Below are 19,587 nucleotides of genomic sequence, written 5' to 3'. Positions count from 1 at the left end.
CTTGAGCCTGAGCAAAGTGGGCAGCTGGACTGAGATCCCTGTGCCCTGAAGGGTTATACTTTTGATGTAAAGGCTGACCAGAAAAGATTCACCTGAGGGAAATATATCTTACTCAGCCTAGTCTCTTAAGTGGGGGAAAAAAAATTTTTTCCCTGAAAATACATAATCTTAGGCCTGACTTGAATGTATTGAGATTCAAATATAGACTACCTGCATGTTCCAGGAAATCCCAAGCATGGCATGGTGGCATACCAGGGTGCCTAGCTAAAACAACCTAGCAGAAATAAAAGTAGATACTATTTTAAGAGTTACATCCTCTGCCCAAGCCTCACCTATATAGCCTGCCATAGCCCAAAATCATGAAATAAGGAAATCAGCTGTGAGGTTCAGCAGAAATTTAAAAAAAAAACAAAAACAAAACAAAAAAAAAAACAGCAGAGACCTCAATAAGACCTCAGAGAACTTCAGAAATGGATTTATTAAATTAAAAATATGCAGTAAACATGTTTAAAGAAATAAAATAGGAGATCTAAAACTTGAAAAAGAAATAAGATAGTATCAAAAACAAAACAAAATGTGAAAAAGTACTAGAGGACTTCTATAAATGAAAAAATATAATCACTGAAATTAACTGAATGGAGAGGTTAAACAAAAGTTCAGATACACTGGTAGAGAGAATTGATAAAATGAAGCTAAAGCTGAAGCAATTATCCAGAATGAAGAACAAAGAGACAAAGAGATGGAAAACATGAAAGAATTTAAGAGATATGGAAACAGAATGAGTACTTACATATCACTAATTAGAGTCCCAGGAGAAAGAATTGGAGAAAATGGAAGAAAGACAATACTGGGAAAAAAACAATAGCTGAAAAGTTTCTAGAACTAATGAAAAACATAAACTCTTAGATTCAGAAAGCAAAACAAATCAAAGATCAGGAGAGTTAAAAAGAATCTACATGGTGACACACAGTAGAGAAATTGAAGAACCAAAAAGAAGAGCTTAAAAGCAGCCAGAAAGGAAAAGAAAAAACAGGTTATCTACAAAGGAATAATAATTAAACTAATTGCAGGCTTCTAAGCATGTATTGTGGAAAGTAAGATCCTAAAAATGCTAAGAGAAAATAACTGTCATCCTAGAATGTTAAATCCCCCTAAAATGGCCTTCAAGAATTATTGCAAATAAAGCCATTAAAAAAAAAAATTAAATGAGTTTACCACTAAGAGACCATCAGTGAAGGAATGTCTAGGATGTTCTTCAAGAAGCAAGAAAATGAACCTGCAAGGAAAGGCTACAACTCAAAAATGGTGAACAAGAAACTAGTAAAATGTGGATAAACCTAAAAAGAACAAAATAATCTCTCATTTGATGGATAAAAAAGCAAGATGAAACTAAAATACTGATCAACTATAATCTGTAATCTGAGAGGGAATAACTAAGGCTAATGGATTCTAAGGTCCTTTACAGTGCAGGAGAAGGGCAGAGTTTTGTTTTGTTTTTTTTAATTAATGTTTAGATCCTACTAATGTAGGCATACATGATAAAAATTAAAGGTAATATCTAAAATTAGAAATAGTATTTTACATCAATTTTTCCCTTTCTCTTTTCTGTTTTTTCTTTTTTTAAGGAATCTGTTCATGTGAGAGCTCAGATTCCCCAACATATTCTTTTTTTTTTTATTTCATTTTTATTGAGATATATTCACATACCATGCAGTCATACAAAATGTACACTCAGTTGTTCACAGTACCATTATATAGTTGTGCATTCATCACCAAAATTAATTTTTGAACATTTTCATTACCACACACACACAAATAATAAGAATAAAAATTAAAATCATAAAGAACGATTATAGTAAAAAAGAACACTGGGTGCCTTTTTATTTTTTCTTTTTTTTTTTGCCCTCATTTATTTTTCTACTCATCCATCCATACAGTGGACAAAGGGGAGTGTGGTCCATATGGCTTTCCCAATCACACTATAATCTCTCATAAGCTACATTTTTATACAATTGTATAAAAAGATTCATGAGTTCTGGGTTGTAGTTTGATAGTTTCTGGTATTTACTGCTAGCTATTCCAATTCATTAGAACCTAAAAAGGGTTGTCTATATTGTGTGTAAGAGTGCCCACCAGAGTGACCTCTCAGCTCCTTTTAGAATCTCTCTGCCATTGAAGCTTATTTCAGTTCCTCTCACATCCCCCTTTTGGTCAAGAAGATGTTCTCCATCCCATGATGCCAAGTCTAGATTCCTCCCTGGGAGTCATATTCCACGTTGCCAGGGAGACTTACACCCCTGGGTGTCAGATCTCAAGTAGTGGGGAGGGAAGTGACTTCACCTGCCAAGTTGCCTTAGTTAGAGAGGGCCACATCTGAGCAACAAAGAGGCATTCAGAAGGAGGCTCTTAGGCACAATTATAAGGAGGTGTAGCCTCTCCTTTGAAGTCACAGTCTTGCCAAGGGCAAGTCCCATGGTAGAGGGCTCAGCCCCATCAAACCACCAGTCCTCTATCCCCAACATATTCTTACTGCAACTTGTTCCCTTTCTATTGTTTTTAAAATATAATCAATTTCACTCTTTTTCTTTTGTTTTTTCCCTTTTTTTTCTTTCTTTCTTTTCTTTTTTTAAGGTCTGTTTATGTTGAGAGCTCAGATTCCCAACATATGCTTATCACAACTCACTGCCTTTCTACTGTTTTTAAAATATAATCTATTTCCCTTTTTTTCTTTTGTTTTTTCCCTTTTTTTTTTTCTTTCTTTTCTTTTTTTAAGGTCTGTTCATGTTGAGAGCTCAGATTCCCCAACATATGCTTATTGCAACTTATTGCCTTTCAGTCACCAATTTTTAAAGCTCAATTAAAAAGAAAAAAGCCAGGAAAGAACTTTTTTAAAAGAATAAAGCTGAATAAATAGAAAACACAATATCTGTTGGTATTAAATACCAAAATAATTGTGATAAATTGGACTAAATTAAAAAACAGATTATTACAATGGGTTTTTAAAAAATCAAGGCATGTTATTTACAAGCAATACACCTGAAATATAAGACCAAAAAAAAAAAGAAAAAGAAAATGAAGGGAAAAACTTTATCAGGCAAATGTCAGGCCAAAGAAAACTGGGATGCCAATTTTCATTATCAGAAAAAATAGACTTTAAGGCAAAAATCATTGTTACGGAGAAGGAAGAGCATTAAAGAAAAGTTAAAATTTATTAAGAAAATATAAAAATTCTAAAATGGATGAGTCTGATAATATAGCCTCACTATACATAAAGCAAAAACAGACAGAAATAAAGATATTAACAAATTCACAATCAAAGAGAGAAATTTAACACAGCTCCCTAAATAAACAAAGATGAGGCAGACAGAAAATAAGTAGGGACACAGAATACTGGGATCACACATTTAAAAAGCTTGATCTAGGAGGTGGGGCAAGGTGGCAGACTGGTGAGCTGTATGTTTTAGTTACTCCTCCAGGAAAGTAGGTAGAAAGCCAGGAACTGCGGGGACTGGACACCACAGAGCAATCTGACTTTGGGCATACTTCATACAACACTCATGAACACGTCGAACTGCTGAGATCAGCGAAATCTGTAAGTTTTTGCGGCCAGGGGACCCGCGCCTCTCCCTGCCAGGCTCAGTCCCGTGGGAGGAGGGGCTGTCAGCTCCGGGAAGTAGAAGGGAGAACTGCAGTGGCAGCCCTTATCGGAAACTCATTCTACTGATCCAAACTCCAACCATAGATAGACTGAGACCAGACACCAGAGAATCTGAGAGCAGCCAGCCCAGCAGAGAGGAGACAGACATAGAAAAAAAATAGCACAAAAAACTCTAAAATAAAAGCAGAGGATTTTTGGAGTTCTGGTGAACATAGAAAGGGGAAAGGCAGAGCTCAGGACCTCAGGCTCATATGCAAATACCGAAGAAAAGCTGATCTCTCTGCCCTGTGGAACTTTCCTTAATGGCCCTAATTGCTTTGTCTCTTAGCATTTCAATAACCCATTAGATCTCTGAGGAGGGCCCTTTTTTTTTTTTTTTTTTTTTAATCCTTTTTTCTTTTTCTAAAACAATCACTCTAAGAAGCCCAATACAGAAAGCTTCAAAGACTTGCAATTTGGGCAGGTCAAGACAAGAGCAGAACTAAGAGAGCTCTGAGACAAAAGGCAATAATCCAGTGGCTGAGAAATTTCACTAAACACCACAACTTCCCAAGAAAAGGGGGGTGTCCGCTCACAGCCATCATCCTGGTGGACAGGAAACACTCCTGCCCATCGCCAGCCCCATAGCCCAGAGCTGCCCAACACAACCCAGTGTGATGGAAGCGCTTCAAATAACAGGCACACACCACAAAACTGGGCGTGGACATTAGCCTTCCCTGCAACCTCAGCTGATTGTCCCAGAGTTGGGAAGGTGGAGCAGTGTGAATTACCAAAGCCCCATTCAGCCATCATTTCAGCAGACTGGGAGCCTCCCTACACAGCCCAGCAGCCCAGAACCACCCTGGGGGGACGGCACTCACCTGTGACATAGCACAGCCATCCCTCAACAGAGGACCAGGGGGTGCACGCCCTGGAAGAGGGGCCCACTTGCAAGTCTCAGGAGCCATACGCCAATACCAAGGACTTGTGGGTCAGTGGCAGAGACAAACTGTGGCAGGACTGAACTGAAGGATTAGACTATTGCAGCAGCTTTAAAACTCTAGGATCACCAGGGAGATTTGATTCTTAGAGCCACCCCCCCCTCCCTGACTGCCCAGAAACACGCCCCATATACAGGGCAGGCAACACCAACTACACACGCAAGCTTGGTACACCAATTGGACCCCACAAGACTCACTCCCCCACTCACCAAAAAGGCTAAGCAGGGGAGAACTGGCTTGTGGAGAACAGGTGGCTCGTGGACGCCACCTGCTGGTTAGTTAGAGAAAGTGTACTCCACGAAGCTGTAGATCTGATAAATTAGAGATAAGGACTTCAATTGGTCTACACATCCTAAAAGAACCCTATCAAGTTCAGCAAATGCCAAGAGGCCAAAAACAACAGAAAATTATAAAGCATATGAAAAAAACCAGACGATATGGATAACCCAAGCCCAAGCACCCAAATCAAAAGATCAGAAGAGACACAGCACCTAGAGCAGCTACTCAAAGAACTAAAGATGAACAATGAGACCACAGTACAGAATACAAAGGATATTAAGAAGACGCTAGAAGAGCATAAAGAAGACATTGCAAGACTAAATAAAAAAATGGATGATCTTATGGAAATTAAAGAAACTGTTGACCAAATTAAAAAGATTCTGGACACTCATAGTACAACACTAGAGGAAGGTGAACAACGAATCAGAGACCTGGAAGATGACAAAATGGAAAATGAAAGCATAAAAGAAAGAATGGGGAAAAAAATTGAAAAAATCGAAACGGACCTCAGGGATATGATAGATAATATAAAACGTCCTAATATAAGACTCATTGGTGTTCCAGAAGGGGAAGAAAAGGGTAAAGGTCTAGGAACAGTATTCAAAGAAATTGTTGGGGAAGACTTCCCAAATCTTCTAAACAACATAAATACACAAATCATAAATGCCCAGCGAACTCCAAATAGAATAAATCCAAATAAACCCACTCCGAGACATATTCTGATCACACTGTCAAACACAGAAGAGAAGGAGCAAGTTCTGAAAGCAGCAAGAGAAAAGCAATTCACCACATACAAAGGAAACAGCATAAGACTAAGTAGTGACTACTCAGCAGCCACCATGGAGGCGAGAAGGCAGTGGCACGATATATTTAAAATTCTGAGTGAGAAAAATTTCCAACCAAGAATACTTTATCCAGCAAAGCTCTCCTTCAAATTTGAGGGAGAGCTTAAATTTTTCACAGACAAACAAATGCTGAGAGAATTTGCTAACAAGAGACCTGCCCTACTGGAGATACTAAAGGGAGCCCAACAGACAGAGAAACAAAGAAAGGACAGAGACACTTGGAGAAAGGTTCAGTACTAAAGAGATTCGGTATGGGTACAATAAAGGATATTAATAGAGAGAGGGGAAATATATATATGACAAACATAAACCAAAGGATAAGATGGCTGATTCAAGAAATGCCTTCACGGTTATAACGTTGAATGTAAATGGATTAAACTCCCCAATTAAAAGATATAGATTCGCAGAATGGATCAAAAACAATGAACCATCAATATGTTGCATACAAGAGACTCATCTTAGACACAGGGACACAAAGAAACTGAAAGTGAAAGGATGGAAAAAAATATTTCATGAAAGCTATAGCCAAAAGAAAGCAGGTGTAGCAATATTAATCTCAGATAAAATAGACTTTAAATGCAGGGATGTTTTGAGAGACAAAGAAGGCCACTACATACTAATAAAAGGGGCAATTCAACAAGAAGAAATAACAATCATAAATGTCTATGCACCCAATCAAGGTGCCACAAAATACATGACAGAAACACTGGCAAAACTAAAGGAAGCAATTGATGTTTCCACAATAATTGTGGGAGACTTCAACACATCATTCTCTCCTATAGATAGATCAACCAGACAGAGGACCAATAAGGAAATTGAAAACCTAAACAATCTGATAAATGAATTAGATTTAACAGACATCTACAGGACATTACATCCCAAATCACCAGGATACACATACTTTTCTAGTGCTCACGGAACTTTGTCCAGAATAGATCATATGCTGGGACATAAAACAAGCCTCAATAAATTTAAAAAGATTGAAATTATTCAAAGCACATTCTCGGACCACAATGGAATACAATTAGAAGTCAATAACCATCAGAGACTTAGAAAATTCACAAATACCTGGAGGTTAAACAACACACTCCTAAACAATCAGTGGGTTAAAGAAGAAATAGCAAGAGAAATTGCTAAATATATACAGACGAATGAAAATGAGAACACAACATACCAAAACCTATGGGATGCAGCAAAAGCAGTGCTGAGGGGGAAATTTATAGCACTAAACGCATATATTAAAAAGGAAGAAAGAGCCAAAATCAAAGAACTAATGGATCAACTGAAGAAGCTAGAAAATGAACAGCAAACCAATCCTAAACCAAGTAGAAGAAAAGAAATAACAAGGATTAAAGCAGAAATAAATGACATAGAGAACAAAAAAACAATAGAGAGGATAAATATCACCAAAAGTTGGTTCTTTGAGAAGATCAACAAGATTGACAAGCCCCTAGCTAGATTGACAAAATCAAAAAGAGAGAAGACCCATATAAACAAAATAATGAATGAAAAAGGTGACATAACTGCAGATCCTGAAGAAATTAAAAAAATTATAAGAGGATACTATGAACAACTGTATGGCAACAAACTGGATAATGTAGAGGAAATGGACAATTTCCTGGAAACATATGAACAACCTAGACTGACCAGAGAAGAAATAGAAGACCTCAACCAACCCATCACAAGCAAAGAGATCCAATCAGTCATCAAAAATCTTCCCACAAATAAATGCCCAGGGCCAGATGGCTTCACAGGGGAATTCTACCAAACTTTCCAGAAAGAACTGACACCAATATTACTCAAACTCTTTCAAAACATTGAAGAAAATGGAACACTACCTAACTCATTTTATGAAGCTAACATCAATCTAATACCAAAACCAGGCAAAGATGCTACAAAAAAGGAAAACTACCGGCCAATCTCCCTAATGAATATAGATGCAAAAATCCTCAACAAAATACTTGCAAATCGAATCCAAAGACACATTAAAAAAATCATACACCATGACCAAGTAGGGTTCATTCCAGGCATGCAAGGATGGTTCAACATAAGAAAATCAATCAATATATTACAACACATTAACAAGTCAAAAGGGAAAAATCAATTGATCATCTCAATAGATGCTGAAAAAGCATTTGACAAAATCCAACATCCCTTTTTGATAAAAACACTTCAAAAGGTAGGAATTGAAGGAAACTTCCTCAACATGATAAAGAGCATATATGAAAAACCCACAGCCAGAATACTACTCAATGGTGAGAGACTGAAAGCCTTCCCTCTAAGATCAGGAACAAGACAAGGATGCCCGCTGTCACCACTGTTATTCAACATTGTGCTGGAAGTGCTAGCCGGGGCAATCCGGCAAGACAAAGAAATAAAAGGCATCCAAATTGGAAAAGAAGAAGTAAAACTGTCATTGTTTGCGGATGATATGATCTTATATCTAGAAAACCCTGAGAAATCGACGATACAGCTACTAGAGCTAATAAACAAATTTAGCAAAGTAGCGGGATACAAGATTAATGCACATAAGTCAGTAATGTTTCTATATGCTAGAAATGAACAAACTGAAGAAACACTCAAGAAAAAGATACCATTTTCAATAGCAACTAAAAAAATCAAGTACCTAGGAATAAACTTAACCAAAGATGTAAAAGACCTATACAAAGAAAACTACATAACTCTACGAAAAGAAATAGAAGGGGACCTTAAAAGATGGAAAAATATTCCATGTTCATGGATAGGAAGGCTAAATGTCATTAAGATGTCAATTCTACCCAAACTCATCTACAGATTCAATGCAATCCCAATCAAAATTCCAACAACCTACTTTGCAGACTTGGAAAAGCTAGTTATCAAATTTATTTGGAAAGGGAAGATGCCTCGAATTGCTAAAGACACTCTAAAAAAGAAAAACGAAGTGGGAGGACTTACACTCCCTGACTTTGAAGCTTATTATAAAGCCACAGTGGTCAAAACAGCATGGCACTGGCACAAAGACAGACATATAGATCAATGGAATCGAATTGAGAATTCAGAGATAGACCCTCAGATCTATGGCCGACTGATCTTTGATAAGGCCCCCAAAGTCAATGAACTGAGTCATAATGGTCTATTCAACAATTGGGTCTGGGAGAGTTGGATATCCATATCCAAAAGAATGAAAGAGGACCCCCTACCTCACACCCTACACAAAAATTAACTCAAAATGGATGAAAGATCTCAATATAAAAGAAAGTACCATAAAACTCCTAGAAGATAATGTAGGAAAACATCTTCAAGACCTTGTATTAGGCGGCCACTTCCTAGACTTTACACCCAAAGCACAAGCAACAAAAGAGAAAATAGATAAATGGGAACTCCTCAAGCTTAGAAGTTTCTGCACCTCAAAGGAATTTCTCAAAAAGGTAAAGAGGCAGCCAACTCAATGGGAAAAAATTTTTGGAAACCATGTATCTGACAAAAGACTGATATCTTGCACATAGAAAGAAATCCTACAACTCAATGACAATAGTACAGACAGCCCAATTATAAAATGGGCAAAAGATATGAAAAGACAGTTCTCTGAAGAGGAAATACAAATGGCCAAGAAACACATGAAAAAATGTTCAGCTTCACTAGCTATTAGAGAGATGCAAATTAAGACCACAATGAGATACCATCTAACACCTATTAGAGTGGCTGCCATTAAACAAACAGGAAACTACAAATGCTGGAGGGGATGTGGAGAAATTGGAACTCTTATTCATTGTTGGTGGGACTGTATAATGGTTCAGCCACTCTGGAAGTCAGTCTGGCAGTTCCTTAGAAAACTAGAAATAGAGTTACTATTCGATCCAGCGATTGCACTTCTCGGTATATACCCGGAAGATCGGAAAGCAGTGACACGAACAGATATCTGCACGCCCATGTTCATAGCAGCATTATTCATAATTGCCAAGAGATGGAAACAACCCAAATGTCCTTCAACAGATGAGTGGATAAATAAAATGTGGTATATACACATGATGGAATACTACACGGCAATAAGAAGGAACGACCTCGTGAAACATATGACAACATGCATGAACCTTGAAGACATAATGCTGAACGAAATAAGCCAGGCACAGAAAGAGAAATATTATATGCTACCACTAACGTGAACTTTGAAAAATGTAAAACGAATGGTTTATAATGTAGAATGTAGGGGAACTAGCAATAGAGAGCAATTAAGGAAGGGGGAACAGTAATCCAAGAAGAACAGATACGCTATTTAATGTTCTGGGGATGCCCAGGAATGACTATGGTCTGTTAATTTCTGATGGATATAGTAGGAGCAAGTTCACAGAAATGTTGCTATATTATGTAACTTTCTTGGGGTAAAGTAGGAACAGGTGGGAAGTAAAGCAGTTATCTTAGGTTAGTTGTCTTTTTCTTACTCCCTTGTTATGGTCTCTTTGAAATGTCCTTTTATTGTATGTTTTTCTTTTTTGTTTTTTGTTTTTTGTTTTTCCATACAATTGATTTAAAAAGGAAAAAAAGGTTAAAAAAAAAAAAAACACACACAAGGAAAAAAGCTTGATCTAGTTAACACAGAACTCTGTAGCCAACTGGAAAACATATGTTCTTCAGCATGTATGAAATATATATATATGAAAATTAACTTAAACTAAGCCACCAAACAACAATACAAAGAATGAGCATTATAGTGACTACATTCTCTGACCACCATGCAATTAAGTAAAAAGTAAAAATAAATAACTGCCCATAAACTCATGGGGTTAGAAATTTTTTACTACATGTCTAAATAACTTAACTCATGGGTCAAAAAAGAAATTTTGATTGAAATTAGAAAATACTTATATCTAAATGAATTAAAATACTTCATATCAAAACTTGTATGATAAAGCTAAAACAGTACCTATAGGTAAATTTATAGCCTTAAGTCCTTATATTAAAAAAGAAAATAACTTGAAAATGAATGAGGTAGGCATCTAATTTGAGTGGTTAGAAAAAGAACAGAACAAGTTGAAAGAAAGTAGAAGAAAGAAAATTAAAAATACAGAGCAGATATTAAGGAAGTAGAAAACAAACATAACAAAAAGTATCGATGAGACATAAACAGTACAAAAACTCAGCATCAAGAATGAAAAATAAGATATAAGAATGGTTGTTCTAGAAATGTAGTGTGAAGAGGGAGTCCATATGAGGGGGACAGCCTGCATAGGGTGCTGGAGCCCAGGTGGGATGGAGAGCTTCCATGGGGCAGGAGGGCCTGTTATAGGGTGTTAAAGCACAGGCAGGGTGAGGCGGGCATCCACTTGGCTGTGCAGCCCAGCATGGTGTCAGAGAACAGATGGAGTGAAGAAGACATCTTTACAGGGGAATGGGCAGTGACAGAGATGGGAGTTTGGTTACATATATGGGGAATGATCAAACAACTAAATATTCTAAAGATAATAGAAGACTGTTTTTCACCATCAGAGGAGTTATAAATATGGAAAGGGAGAAAACTAGAATGAACTCTGTGGCATAAGATTAGAATTAAAGATACTGGTATAAACTCAGGTTTTCAAGAAAGATAGGACTAGAAATATAGATGTAAATGTATGTGTGCAAGTCTGCATATATTCCTTGGCTCTGTTCTCTTAGAGTACCAGAGCAGTGATACCACAATAACTCTTAGCATACCTAGCACCCAGATTTTCTCTTCTAAGTACCATTCTACACTAAAAGGAACCAGAGCTCCTTAGAGAAATGGCTGGTTCCAGGGCTGAGGCAGGTAAAGCAAGTTGAGTCTGCAACAGTTTCTTATGCAAAAAGTTAAGAATGTACTCAAGGGATGATAGGGACATGTCGAAAAGACACAGAAGCAGCTTGAAGGGTTAATACTAGCCTAACCTTTGAGCATCAAAATAAATAGAGATGGTAATGGATCATAACTCATTGAATAAAGGAAACAATGAGTCCATACTGACATAAGTAAATAAATGAATAAATTCAAAGTTTATGAGATATAAGATATGCTAACAGTTTCAAAGCAGTTCTCTACAAAATACTTATAATTACACAGGGGGAAAAAGTAAGTTTATTGTGCTGAAATCTGGAAGGCACACTACTTTAATCAAGTCATTAAAGAACACATTATTAGTAATAGTATATATCAAAATTGTACATTGCCAGATAGGATGCAGTGAGAAGAACAAGGCATCACTGCTGTGATATTCTTGCCAAAGATACAAAACCTGACTCTAATCATGAAGAAACAGCAGACAACAAATTGAAAAACACTGTAGAAAACAATTGACCTGAAATCTTCAAAAATATCAAGATCATGTAAATTAACGAATGACTAAGGAATTGTTCCAGATTAAAGGAACTAAAAAGGCATGTCAACTAAATGAAATGAAAATTAAAGACAACATGTGATTCTAAACTGGATATCTTTGCTATAAAAGATATTATTGGCCAGCACTAGGATGTTTCATGCTACGATAATTGTCTAAAATTGAGAGTGATGATGATTGTACAACTAAGTGAAGATAATGTGAGACACTGTTTATCTTGGACAGAATATATGCTATGTGAAATCAGGAACCCCCTACTTAATGAGTCAAGCCCTCAATCTTGAGGCTTGCTCTTGTGAAATTTAGGGCTATAAATTATAGGTGCCTCTTAGGCATAATTATAGGAAGCCTTCCTATAATTATGCCTAAGAGGCACCTCCAGAAACCTCTTTTGTTGTTCAGATGTGGCCTTTCTCTCTCTAAGCCCAACTCAGCAAATAAATTTATTAACCTCTCCCCTACATGGGACAGGATTCCCAGGGGAGTGAATCTCCCTGGTGACGTGGGACACGTCTCCCAGGAATGAGCCTGGCCCTGACATAGAAGGATGGAAAACACCTTCTTGACTGAAAGGGGGAAATGAAAGGTAACAAAATAAGATTACAGTGGCTAAGAGATTTCAAAGAAGGTCCAGAGGCTATCCTGGAGGTTACTCTTACATAAGCTTCAGCCAGATATCCCAAATGGCCACAGTATGCCAAACCTTAACCAGGAGTCATCCCGAAACACCTAGGCCCCTATCTGAGATTCTACAAAAGTTTCACTCACTGAGTTTATCTCTCAGAAACTTAAATCCATCAGAGTGTTCCTATGCCAGACAAGTCCTAAAACCCAGAGGCAACAGCCTCTTTAAAAATAACCAGATGCAGGCCCCTTTCTCATAATGTCAACACTGCTTTACAGTATGAACAAGTTAGGGTGGTCACTGCCTAGACACCCTTGAAGATCAAGGAAGTGATTACACAAGAGGAAAGGGAGCAACAGACAAAATAGGATTTAACAAAGGATTACAAATACTGAATCTTTAAATAACTTTTGTTTTAGATGCTAGGTTATTAGAATAGCTAGAAGGAAATAACTGAAATAGTGGAACTGTAACCCATAACACTCTTTGAAATTTTACACTACAGCTACGCATTAAATTGTACTTTGAAAGTTATCACTTTTCTGTATATATGTCATATTTCACAATAAAGAAATAACTGAAAGTGTAACCCATAACATTCTTTGAAATTTGCTCTCCACTTGTTAAATCAAACATCGAAAGTTATCACTATTATGTATATATGTTAAATTTCACAATAAAAAATGTATTTAAAAAAAGAGAGATGTTATTGGGACAACTGTCAAAACTTGAATGGCGTCTGAGGATTAGATGGCAGTAATGTATCGATGCACATTTATTGATTTCGATGACTGTAATGTGGTTAGGTTAAGAAAATGTCCTCATTTGTAGGACATTAGGTAGAGTATTCAGGATGATGGGGCATCATGTTGACAATTCACTGTCAAATGGTTCACCAAAAAAAGTTCTTTGTACTTTCTTGCAAGTTTTCTATAAGTTTCTGTAAGTATGAGAGTTTTAAAGACAAGATGAAGTAAACACTCACGGAACTGATGACTGCAATCTTAAATATATAATTTTAAGACAGAGAAAAATACAGACTATTCCTAACTCATTTTATGAATCTTGAAATCAAATGAGATAAAGACAGGATGAGAACTGAAAATTAAATATCACTTACAAACATAGAAATGAATCTTCTAAGCAAAATATTAGCAAGTTTAATATAGCAATGCACAAGAAACATAACCATTCCAAGAATCCAAAGATGATTTAACATTAAAAAATACGTTAATAATGTAAGTCACCAAATTAATATATTAAGAGCAAAAAAAATGACTAATTCAGTACATGTGGACAAAGCATTTCATAAAACCCAATAATTCATTTTAGATATTCTTAGAAAATAAGAAATAAAAGGAAATTGCTTATCTTGATTAAAGAGTATATACCAAAATCTAACAGCAAATACCATATTTATTGGAAACTGTTAGTATTCTCTTAAAATAAAGAACTTGAGAAAGATATCTCCTTTCACTGCTTCTGTGGCAGCCAGCCAAATAAAACAAATAAGAAGAATAAAGATCAGAATGGAAGAAAAAAAGTCCATTATTCACAAATAATATTATTATCTATATAGAAAAAAATATGAGAATCCATAATCAAATTATAAGAATTAAGAAGTAAGGGATGGAAACCATGTATCTGACAAAAGACTGATATCTTGCATATATAAAGAAATCCTACAACTCAATGATGATAGTACAGACAGCCCAATTATAAAATGGGCAAAAGATACAAAAAGACAGTTCTCTGAAGGAGAAATACAAATGGCCAAGAAACACATGAAAAAATGTTCAGCTTCACTAGCTATTAGAGAGATGCAAATTAAGACCACAATGAGATACCATCTCACACCAATTAGAATGGCTGCCATTAAACAAACAGGAAACTACAAAGCTGGAGGGGATGTGGAGAAATTGGAACTCTTATCATTGTTGGTGGGACTGCATAATGGTTCAGCCACTCTGGAAGTCAGTCTGGCAGTTTCTTAGAAAACTAGATATAGAGTTACCATTCGATCCAGCGATTGCACTTCTCGGTATTTACCCAGAAGATCGGAAAGCAGTGACACGAACAGATATCTGCACGCCAATGTTCATAGCAGCATTATTCACAATTGCCAAGAGATGGAAACAACCGAAATGTCCTTCAGCAGATGAGTGGATAAATAAAATGTGGTATATACACACGATGGAATACTATGCGGCAGTAAGAAGGAACGATGTCATGAAACATATGACAACATGGATGAATCTTAAAGACATAATGCTGAGCAAAATAAGCCAGGCACAAAAAGAGAAATATCATATGCTACCACTAATGTGAACATTGCAAAATGTAAAACAAATGGTTTATAATGTAGAATGTAGGGGAACTAGTGATAGAGAGCAATTAGTGAAGGGGGAACGATAATCCAATAAGAACAGATAAGCTATCGTGGGTAAATTTAATGTTCTGGGAATGCCCAGGAATGACTATGGTCTGTTAATTTCTGATGGGTATAGTAGGAACAAGTTCACAGAAACGTTGCTATGTTAGGTTACTCTCTCGGGGTAGAACAGGAACATGTTGGAAGTAAAGTAGTTAGTTATCTTAGGTTAGTTGTCTTTTTCTTACTCCCTTCTTATGGTCTGTCTGAAATGTTCTTTTATTTTATGTTTTTTTTTACTTTTTTTTTTTAATACAGTTGATTTTAGAAAAAAAAAAAGAATTAAAAAAAAACAGGAAAAAAATATGCAGAGCCCCCTTGAGAAGCTGGTGGAGAATGCAGGGGTATTGGCCTGCCCCACCTCAATGGTTGCTAATGTGCTCACAGACATAGGGGACTGGTGGTTTGATGGGTTGAGCCCTCTACCACAGGACTTGCCCTTGGGAAGACGGTTGCTGCAAAGGAGAGGCTAGGCCTCCCTATAATTGTGCCTAAGAGCCTCCTCCCGAATGCCTCTTTGTTGCTCAGATGTGGCCCTCTCTCTCGAGCTAAGCCAACTTGGCAGGTGAAATCACTGCCCTTCCTGCCACATGATGGGATCAGACACCCAGGGGTGTAAGTCTCCCTGGCAATGTGGAATATTACTCCCGGGAAGGAATGTAGGCCCAGCTTTGTGGGATGGAGAACATCTTCTTGACCAAAACAGGGAAGTGAAAGGAAATGAAACAAGCTTCAGTGGCAGAGAGATTCCAAAAGGAGCCAAGAGGTCACTCTGGTGGGCACTCTCACGCACAAAAGAGACAATCCTTTTTAGGTTCTAATGAATTGAGATAGCTGACGGTAGATACCTGAAACTATCAAACTACAGCCCAGAACCCATGAATCTTTTTATACGGTTGTATAAAAATGTAGCTTATGAGAGGTGACAATGTGATTGGGAAAGCCATATGGACCACACTCCCCTTTGTCTAGTTTATGGATGGATAAGTAGAAAAACGGGGGAATGAAACAAACAAACTAACAAACAAACAAAGGCACCCAGTGTTCTTTTTTACTTTAATTACTCTTTTTCACTTTAATTATTATTATTGTTATTTGTGTGTGTGTGTGGTAATGAAGGTGTCAGGGATTGACTTTAGTGATGGATGCACAACTATGTAATGGTACCGTGAACAATCGAATGTACGATTTGTTTTATATGACTGTATGGTATGTGAATATATCTCAATAAAATGAATTTTAAAAAAATTGAAAATAAAAAAAAAAGAAGTAAGGGAGGTAGGGTTGCTGGGTACAATATTAATACACAAATTACTTTTCTACATAGCAGCAGAAAATAAAAAGTAATTTTTTAGAAGATACTACTTAGCTACAACAAAATTTTGAACCACAATTTTGAGAAAAAAAAAGAGCAAGGTAGAATTGTCAAGTTATTGAGTTATCAAGACTTACTTAACTGAAAACCATTAAAAAATATTGTGATACTGGTACAGAAATAGCCAAAAGACCAATGGAACAGATTTAGAAAGCTAGAAACAGACCAGCACATCTATGGACATTTGATGTACAAAAGAGATGGAATTGTTAATCAGCGGGAAAATGATGACAAAGTAATAAATGGTGCTGGGACAAACCTATCCATATGTAAAAATATAAAATGGATCCACACTTTACACATATACAAAAATTAAAGACAGTTTAACAATGTAAACGTTGAAATCAAAATTTCAACTTTTAAAAGAAAATACATCTTTTTTAACTCAAAGTGGGAAAGACAAAAAAAGCACATATAAAGGAAACATAATAAAGTCAACTACATTAAAATGTAAAACTTCTGTGAATCAAATCATCAAAAAGATTGAAAAGACATCCTACTGCTTGGGTAAAAATATGTGCAAAGCATATAACCAGTAAAGCATTTATATCCAGTATATATAATGAACTTGTACAGCTCAATGAAGAAAAGACTAAAAGACCAACATAAAGAAAAAATATGAACAGACACTTTTTAGGAATGAAAATCCAAGCATCCAGTAAACTTTGAAAAGATGTTCAATCTCAGTTGCAATCAAGAAAATGAAACAATAAGCTCCATTACCTTTATACCTAACTACTTTGTCCCCTTATTGTCCAAGTTTTATGAAAAGTTAACTGCGAAATTATCACTACGTTTTTCAAATGCTATTCAAAATAAACAGAAAATTTACAGAAATGTAGCTATTTTCCCTTTAAATAGAAAATTCTGCCCTAAGGCCTAGAGAAATAGATCTAAAGAATGAGAAATCAATTCTATAGCCCAACTTTCTAACGGTGAGAATTAGATTAAGTTTAGCTTTCACACCAGGTGGGGGCAGCTCAGGGGAATGGCAGAGGGTCAAGAAGCCAAGTCATAATCAACGGCTGGTCCTCCTATTTATCCACCTGCCATCCTTGCAAGGTGGAGACTCTGGGATGGAGGCTCCTAAAATAGCCTCGTAATTTGTTACCAACTGGCTCTGCAGTTAAGGAGCAACAGAAAGAGGCCACATAAGCATAAGAGTGGTGTCAGTGCCTTATATGGGCATAACAGTTATAGTCAGGGGTATGTAGATTTGTTTCAAATGTTTCAAATTCACCTGGGCTGCATGTTTCAAATTTGTGCCGGTTAGTTAGGCCTGTTGAATAGGCTGTAACCCCTGGAGTATTCAGCCAATGGAGGAACAGGGGAGGGACTGCGTGTCAGGCTTAGGGCATAAATAGTATTGTGTTCTATTGTTCTGGGCACCAGCCACCACAATTTGGTTGCGTACCTGTTCTTGCTGGATCATAAATAAATTTATTTTCTTCTCCACAATCAGGTGAGCATTTATTCCTTTTAGGTATAGTGCTTATTTCTCACATAACTGCACCACTAGATATACATTTTTTGAGTCTTAGCTTCCATATTATTCTAATTATACTAATCATTTTCAGTGATGCCAGATGACATAACCATTACAAAGTCTTTTTTAAATAACTGTTGCAAAAATTCTAAAGTTATCTCACTTAGTTCTTTTCTACAGTCCTCTTTCATTGTGCCCTTTTTTCAACAACTTCCAGTGCAACTGCGTTAAAAAAAAAATTCACACGTATATACGTGATCAGCTGAAGTACTACTTAATTTTGTTTCACTTAATTTATTTAGTTTTTAAACTACTGCACTCAGAAAAGGCTTGAAGAGATGAAATTAGCTTAAAAGTTAAGCAAAATGACAGTACCTCACAATGCTGCCGAGAAGCTTGAATTTCACATTCATATTTGTTCTTTACAGATTCTAAGCAGAGCTCTCTATAGATTCCTGTAACCAAACACAATCACTCTGATTATGTTAGCAATAAGGGGTTTCATTATCACTTCCCTACAGGAATTCTGTCCTCACTGTATTTTCTAGGATGAACACAGAAGAAATTGACAAGTAAGTCTAACTTTATCTTTAGAAGCTGAAAATAAAACAAGACCATTTAAAATATATAACAAGGAAAACTAGAAAATCAAGAGTTTAAGAGCTTGAAAGAAACTAATTTTAGTTTACCCCATTCTTCTTAAGAATGCTTCCAAATGTTTGACAGAGAATGATCAAAATGAAAATAAAACTTTTCCTATAGAAAACAACCTCTCAAGATTCATAATGGAAACAGAGACAATAAACTGTGGTTTCATCCATCATATATACTCAAAATAACAACTAGATACTATAGCTCACCAAAACCACTACTTTTAAACTATTATTTATTTTCTGTTTAGAGCTTCCAAGAGGAATAAATGTATAAACTGATCTAACAAAAAAATCTACGATGTAAGGAATGTTCCTGACCAGGCTTCACCTGAGGATGGGTGCCCAAGAGAGTTTAACTGAGTGTAACAAGGCAATAGTATAAAATAGGCAACCACAAAGATGGCAAAGAGCTCTTGAAGTGCATACTAAACTCTATGCCATAGTTGGTTGGCCTTAGAAATGTAATTCTCTCTTTTTGTATAGTAAATGCAGAGGGCAGATATCTGTAACTATTCCACTAGCAACAAAGTAAGGGAGGCCACAGAGTTAAAAACTGAATAATTTATTCAAGTATTATTTCCTAATTACCCATTAAGTGCAAAAGAATGTCAAAGAAAATTAGGGTCACTTTTAGGGCATGCCAAGCCTATTATACAAATATATTTACAATATAAAATAACAGCAGTAAAGTATCACATTACCTACATACTTCATATTAAGTACTAAAGAACAAAATTTGGTTTAAAATGGATTTAGTTACCAAAGTACAAAAAGAATCTATTATCAACAATGTCTTAGATATTACTTAACAAGTACATGAGGATCAAGCAGTGTCCCCAAAACAGAAAAACAATCAGCATCTTCATTAATTAAAGTTCAGTTTGCAGTTGGACTATGAAAATTTGTAAGTAATCTTTAAATAGATATAT

The 19,587-nt window shown here is 36.2% G+C and overlaps 1 protein-coding gene across 3 annotated transcripts in view; it reads right to left on the bottom strand.

The window, feature by feature from the left end:
- The window catches only part of BRMS1L (BRMS1 like transcriptional repressor), a 59,196-nt gene that overhangs the window by 30,297 nt on the left and 9,312 nt on the right, over nucleotides 1-19,587 (bottom strand). For all 3 annotated transcript variants that reach the window (XM_037834833.1, XM_037834834.1, XM_037834835.1), the window contains one exon: nucleotides 18,381-18,460. In XM_037834833.1, the coding sequence (XP_037690761.1) occupies nucleotides 18,381-18,460 (80 nt within the window). The remainder of the gene's footprint in view (nucleotides 1-18,380; nucleotides 18,461-19,587) is intronic.

This window comes from Choloepus didactylus, chromosome 4, assembly GCF_015220235.1.
Source record: "Choloepus didactylus isolate mChoDid1 chromosome 4, mChoDid1.pri, whole genome shotgun sequence".
Taxonomy (NCBI): Eukaryota; Metazoa; Chordata; class Mammalia; order Pilosa; family Megalonychidae; genus Choloepus; species Choloepus didactylus.
This window is presented reverse-complemented; position numbering and strand designations above follow the sequence as displayed.